Source organism: Helianthus annuus, chromosome 10 (genome assembly GCF_002127325.2).
Source record: "Helianthus annuus cultivar XRQ/B chromosome 10, HanXRQr2.0-SUNRISE, whole genome shotgun sequence".
Classification (NCBI taxonomy): Eukaryota; Viridiplantae; Streptophyta; class Magnoliopsida; order Asterales; family Asteraceae; genus Helianthus; species Helianthus annuus.
In genome coordinates this window covers 85,790,957-85,798,114 of record NC_035442.2, presented here as the reverse complement: position 1 = coordinate 85,798,114, position 7,158 = coordinate 85,790,957, and the positions used below count along the sequence as shown (strand labels likewise).

The 7,158-nt window shown below is 43.3% G+C and overlaps 1 protein-coding gene across 1 annotated transcript; it reads left to right on the top strand.

Annotated features, from left to right (window-relative positions):
• The first annotated feature begins 339 nt into the window (after nt 1–339).
• Nucleotides 340–1,035, top strand: LOC110882063. The gene has a single exon (XM_022130163.1). It carries the CDS (start codon nt 340–342, stop codon nt 1,033–1,035), a length of 696 nt encoding a protein of 231 aa, XP_021985855.1.
• The last annotated feature ends 6,123 nt before the right edge of the window (nt 1,036–7,158 follow it).

Below are 7,158 nucleotides of genomic sequence, written 5' to 3'. Positions count from 1 at the left end.
CCGACGGTAGTTAAGGATGCCGTAGAGTTTGTTAGGACTTGTGATCGTTGCCAACGTACCGGCAACATCTCATCCAAGGATGAAATGCCTCAAAATCCAATCCAAGTATTGGAAGTCTTTGACGTTTGGGGCATTGATTTCATGGGACCTTTCCCGTCTTCTAGCGGGAATAGGTACATCCTCGTGGCCATTGACTACGTTTCTAAGTGGGTTGAAGCTCAAGCTTTGCCCACCAATGATGCCCGAGTGGTGGTGAGATTCCTCAAGAAGTTGTTTACACGTTTCGGGATACCTAAAGCTATAATAAGTGACCGTGGCACGCATTTTTGCAATTCCGCCATGGAAAAGGCACTTGCGCGTTACGGTGTCACTCATCGTCTTTCCACCGCATATCACCCGCAAACTAGTGGCCAGGTAGAGAACGCAAACCGAGGGGTGAAGAGAATCCCAGAGAAAACGGTAGGAAAAAGTAGGAAGGATTGGTCGGAAAAGCTCGACGACGCTTTGTGGGCATTCCGTACCGCCTATAAGACACCGTTAGGCACCACACCCTTTATGATCGTATATGGCAAAGCTTGCCATCTCCCGGTTGAATTAGAACATAGGGCATTGTGGGCGTTGAAAACCGTAAACCTTGACCTTACCGAAGCCGCAAGGAGAAGGTTCTTCCAAATTCATGAGTTGGAAGCTTTGAGGGATGCCGCGTATGAAAGATCTTGGAGTATCAAGGAAAAATCAAAGGCATTGCATGATCGAAGGTTGCGAGGTTTGAAGGAGTTTAAGGTAGGTGATAAGGTACTCTTGTTCAACTCTCGTTTGAAATTGATAGCAGGTAAATTGAAATCAAGGTGGAATGGACCGTACGTGGTGAAACAAGTGTTTCCGTACGGCACGGTTGAGCTTTACGATGAAGTCGATAAAGGAGTTTGGAAGGTGAATGGCCACCGCCTGAAACATTACTTGGGAGGTCCAATTGATGCTACCGAAGAGGAAGAAATTCCTCTAGAGGACCCACCCACCTTCGCCGAACAATAATTGCGTAAGGTTTCGGTTGTAGAGTTTGTACCGTTTGTAAATTGCGTATTTCGTGTGTTTTTCGTAGTTTTTTGTTTTTGTGTCTTGTGTGTGTTTGAGAATTTTGCAGGAAACGTGCCTTGAGGAGCTGGAAATTTGAAGAAAACGAGGTCTCAGGTAAGTCCCACACTTAGAAAAATTTTGGGATGACTTGGGAATGGGATGGTAAAACTTAAAAATTTTTCTAAGGCACAAAACCAAAAATTCCACGGAACCTACTGTCCAAATTGCCCACTAGCGTAGCGCGACGGGTACCCCCCCATCACTCGCGCTACGCGAGGCCCTAGGGGTCACTTCACAACTTTGAACCGTTTGAACTTTGAACCTTTGACCCGATTCACCTGAACCACCCTCTGGCGTAGCGCCACACCTCCTCCATTACCCCTCGCGCTACGCGAGTGACATGTAAAAAAAAAAAAAAAAAAATTATTAAAACAATCAAACCTGAAATTCTAACCTAAAACCTTATCAAAATCCTTTCCACAGCCGACATCCCTAAACCACACACCACTTTCCACCGCCGATTACCCCCCTTCACCACCACAACCCTCGTCGACCTCCACCCTTCCCTCCGGCCACCATCCGTTCACCACCTCCACCTCCCAAATCACCACCCCCCTACTCCGATCAACCACCAGCCGCCATCCCCAACCCTCAATCACCCACCTCCGACCGTCCACCCTCCACCATTCACCGATTCCGACCACTTTCAGCCATCACCGATCACCGATTAACCACCCACCTACCACCACTTCCCACAACTCCGGTCATCCACTACCCCACAACCTGCTACCCACTTTCCACCTCCGACCTTTCCGTCAACATCTTACATCGACATCACACAGTGGTTCAGGCTCTCTTTTCTTTTCTGATTAGGCTTCATTCAGGTATGCGTTTCTGTTAATTTCTAGTTCTTCGAGTCGAGTCCGTATTGTCGAGTCGTTGTTTCGTTAGCCTAGTCGTTGTTCATGTAGCGTCTAAAGTTAGTAGTAAATCGAGTGACGTCCATTGTTTTAGTGTTTTGTTTGTGTTTGTCTATTAGTGCACGGGTGCGGATGGCATGGGTGGGTTTTGGACATGTTGATTGATTTGAGCGGTGTGAGGATGGGGGTGTGATAGTTCTACGGGGGGTGGTATTGTCCGCGTTTTTGTTGATCAACCCATTGGGACGTGCACATGTGGGGATAAAATAAAACTTAAGTGTGGGGTTGTGACGCGCGACTTGTCACAAAAAGTCCAATTTTTTCTACAAAACCACGTGCGCCACATCCATTGTTTCCACACTTTGGTCTTGTCTTACTTTCGGCACTTGGGATTGCTCGAGGGCGAGCAAGGTGCCGGAAGGGGGTAAATGTTGCGTCTTTTGTGTCAAGTTTGCGTCTTGTGAGTCATCTAGTGTTGTCTTTAGTTTGTCGAGTCGTCTTGAAGTCTTGTCCAGTGTCAATTTGCGCGATGTACATCGCTTGACAATCGGATCACTTTGCTCGTACTCAATCTCCATTCGGGCATAGTTGATTTGGTTTTCGACCCGATATGCGTAAAAGTCACTTGTATCGGATAATGGCCGCGAACGAAATGCTATACGGCCAGTGTTCGACTGTACAAACATTTAAAAAAAAAAATCCAAAAATAGTTTGTTATTACTGATGATCTGCTTGGTTTGTCTTGAATGTTAATTGTTTTGCAGATATGGCGAGCAGTGCGAGAGCAGGTCGCGCCAGGAAAAGGGCCGCGGGCCAGACTGCACCGGGACAGGATCCGGTAGTTGTCGAAACGCCAATCATTCAGATAGCACCCGATGATCCGAATCTACGAAAAATCACATATGATAAGTATAGCTTCATCCCGGATTGTAAGATGCACAGAGAGGACCATCCGATCCTCAAGTTCGAAGAGGATACGTACGAATGGGACAAGTTCAATAAGTTTAAGAAAATGGGTTTGCTTCAGCATAGGATAATACACTGGGAATGGTTGGGTGAGATAGGAGCTGAGCAGGAGGTTAGAGATTTGTTAGGAGAGAGGTTAATAGCTGCGATGAACTGCATTGAGCCACAGTACGCAGAGCTTGTGCTAGAGTTCCACAGTACGTGGTATCATAAGGAAGGTAAGTTTGAGCAAGGAAATGCGTTATCATTCAGTTCTGGTAGGAAGGTGTACGAGATGAACGTACCTCGGTTCGCGGTTATTTCGGGCTTATATACTGAGGATGAGGTTAGGAGGCCCGAGTTCTCGACCTGTCTGAGGGGTGCGTATGTGGAGAATAGGAGGTTTAGTGTGGGGAAAAGAGAGTTGAAGGCGTTCTGGGAGTCGATATCGGATACGAAGTTTGGCCAGACAAATCTGATTACTACGGTTAGGAATCCGATATATAGGTATGTGCTGAGGTTGTTGGCGACTACGTTGGTAGGTAGGAAATCAGGGGAGAATAAGGCCAACTGGATTGAGTTGTTTGTGTTGATGTGTAGGGTGCAGAGGCGAGAGTTTAACTTAGCCACCGTGTTGGTAGACTCGATTAGTCGAGGTAGGAGAGGTGGAAATAGAGCTAGGTTGGATATGGGCCCCTACATTACTAGGATTGCATCACATTTGGGGGTTTTAGATGTATATCGACCTGAGTTCTTACATAGGGGGCCGACTACTGCGATCTTTGGGTTAGAGGACCTGCAGAAGGCAGGAATAGCATCATGGAAGGCACCGTACGGCTGGGAGCCGATTAGAGAGGGCCCACCTGTTCAGCCACGACAGAGAGGACCGGTGGAGGTAGTTGAGCCTCAGCAGGAGGCAGGACCGTCGGGTGTTCAGCAGCCGCCACAGTCACCGGTACAGCCGGCACAGCAGGCTGAGAGGAGAGTTCCATTACCAGTTCCCCTTACTTTAGAGTCATTCTCGGGCTATGTGGAGCAGAGATTTGATAGACTGGAGCGCATGATTGAGCTACTACACAGGGAACGTGGTGCACCGGCAGGTTCTGTTTCTACTTATCAGGTTTATGAGGCGAGTAGCCACGAGACAGACAGTGGCTAGAGACTGTGGATGGAGTACAGGAGGATGAGCAGCAGCTGATGATATCTTTTGATGTTTATTTTTCTTTATTGCTGTTTTCATCCTAGTTCGTTTGGTCTGTACTTGATATTGATATACGTTAAACTGGTTGGGTAGGATGGGTTGGTTTGAAGAACAACTTATGCTGTTATTTTGATAGATATATATATATGATGGCATGTTGGTAGGTTGTTCGTTGTTTGATAGGTGATTATGTTAGCCGCTTTCGTTCGCGTGTACGAGGTTGAATTGTTTGCTGAGCGCGTTTCGAATTGGAGGGCTTATGTGGAAATGACTGGCACTTTGACAGTCTCACATATCAGCTAAGTCGTTTCCCTTTTGTTGTTGTATTTATTTTTATTTCGTTAGTTCGTTATTTATTTAGTAGTTAGTTAGTTTGAGTCGTATTCTCGTTCTTGCATTAGGGACAATGCAATCTCTAAGTGTGGGGATAGGAATACATGTAAATAATCGAGTCTTAATTATAAAAATCCAAAAAAATTAAAAAAAAATTGAAAAAAATACAAAAAAATTGAAAAATCAGAAAATGTCTTTCGAAATAAAAAGAAGTTTGCATTTTTAACGGAAAATGATAGAAAAAACAAATGATTGCTCGGGTTTGAATAATAATAATATGAGATCATAATAAATCAAGCTTGCGTCTAGTTAGGGATATGTGGGTAGGCCCGGGTTTTGGTTTTAAATCCCTTTGAGTTAATATACCTTAATTGTCGGTTTGCTAGTGGGTTCTCGCCTGGGAAATATGGGAAACTAAAACTGGCAAAAATAGTATAAGGGGTGCCGTTATAAGCTAAGATGGTTAGAGTTTTTTGTCATATCTCGCTGAAAAAATAAATAAAAGTGAGCTAGAAACTAAATGAAAGTAACACAGGCCTATGTAATCTGTGGTTGGGGATAGCGACTCTACAGCCGGAATGCCTCTGGGATGTGTGAAATCGACTTGCCGAATAAAAGTACCGAAACCTATGTAATCTGTGATTGGGGATAGCGACTCTACAGTCGGAATACCGCTGGGTTAGGGAAAGCATCGTCTAGTCTCACGAAAATGAACTGAAAAAAAATTGAAGCAAGCTAGAAAAAAAAAAGAGAAAAAGAAAAAAAAAATTAGATTTGATGTCAAACTCTCTTTATCTTGGTATAAAACGGTTAGGAATTGGTCAAATGATCGTTCGTTTAGCCCTATAAGCTTGAGTTGGGAGTAGGTGGACTGTAGATTCTAGTGTGAGACCCTAGGTAGACTGACCGCACTTGAACTAAATGTACATGATAAGGGTTTAGGATCAAATTCGGGTTTAAAGTGGATCAACATATCTGCAATCGCTGCTAACGCAAGTCTTGGTTTTAATTAAAGTATACTTATGATTTTCTGCCCGAGTGTTTGTTTGTTTATGATTCCGTTGCATAATTCTTTTTCGGGGACGAAAAAAGAGTAAGTGTGGGGATATTTGATGTATTGCAAAATACATACTTTTATCGTGTATAGTTTGTATATTTTATCGTTATTTTTAGTTTAGTTTAGGTTAGAATTGCGTGCTATTGATCTTTATTGCGTTTTCCAGGTCGTGATACACAAAAATGCTGGAATTGGAGCAAAACCGAGCTGAAATGTCAAGTCATGGATCAATACATAAAAGTGTTAGAATAAATTGCAAGGTTTTTGGAGAATGGGACAAGATTTTGGAAGCAACATTCTGTGAAAAAGTCCCACTCGCGTAGCGCGAGAGAGAACCCTTTGACAGTCGCGCTACACCACTGCTAAAATTGACTTTTCGTTGACTGGAGAGCACTCGCGTAGCGCGAGCACATGACCTTCACCAGTCGCGCTACGCGACTGGTGTAACTGACACGCCTGATATGCTGGTCGACTAGGGTTTCATATAAATTGAATATTTTATCATCAACAACAATAACACACGAATCAAGAACCCTAAGGCGATTTTCTCAGCAGATTTTGAAGGTTTTCGAGGCGTTCGAGCGTACAAGAATCATAGGATCGAAGCACGGAGCGTAGGAAAGAAGATAACTCGGGTCTTACCTCCCGTTTTTCACTATTTTCACGTTTTGTCACTTTAACCATGAATTCTTGTTTTGAAACTGATTTGTTTTCGTTAGACATGATGTTTCTTGGCTAGATCTTCGTAACTGCCTAGACTAGATGATGTTTTGATTAATGTTTTGGATCTTTTAACGGTTTTTATTTGTTTGATTATGGATTGATTTTTAAAGTAACGTGTTCTAGAATTTTTGACTTGGTGCACATGCGTATTTACCTTTGATTGTGGATTACTTGCTGTTTCACATAGATCTTAGTGACGGTCTTTATCACAACATAGGTCTGTGTTGATTATTTGCATCCTTGCGGGTTCGGGTAATCTTTGGGTAAATCGGCCGATAGCCTTAGAAACAGTAACTAAAATATAGTTAGAAGTAAGTATTCTGCTTAGCTTGTCGCTGAGAGGCTCGAGTTAGTTATTAGGTCGCAGTGCAATATATAGCTAAATTAGATTTTGAGAGAAGTCGAGGTTAGTTCCCTAATTGCAGTTGTGTCTAGTAAGCCAAATCAGAACCTAGAACTGCCTTAGATTATCGCGCTGAGAGGTAGATAGTCATATTAGGGCACTTTTAGAATCGTTAGAGGACTGAGAGGAAATCTAACAGTCGGTAATCATAACAGCCTTGTAGGGTTTCCTAGGTTTCTTCCTGAGAAGGGTCGGGAAGTCTTAGCATTGAAATACCTTAAGGTTTAGTATTTAACGATCCCGGCTCCATACAACAATAAACCCGTTAAAAGTCCATTCATTGTCAAACCGGATTCATGTCTAGGTAGTCTTTAATCTCATCTGAGTCAAAACCTTAGTTCTTCGTGCGTGCTTTAGTTAATTTTAATTTAATAGAAATTTTAGGATTTTAGCAAAAACCCCCCCAAACATAATATTTGTTAGTCGTGTCAGTATTTAATCTTAACTGAGTCGTTAACGTAATTCGTAGAGTCCTTGTGGGTTCGACATCCGGACTTAC

Coding starts and splice junctions, on each gene's coding strand:
- LOC110882063 (XM_022130163.1), top strand. CDS start 340: ATGGAAAAGGCACTTGCGCGTTACGGTGTCACTCATCGTCTTTCCACC.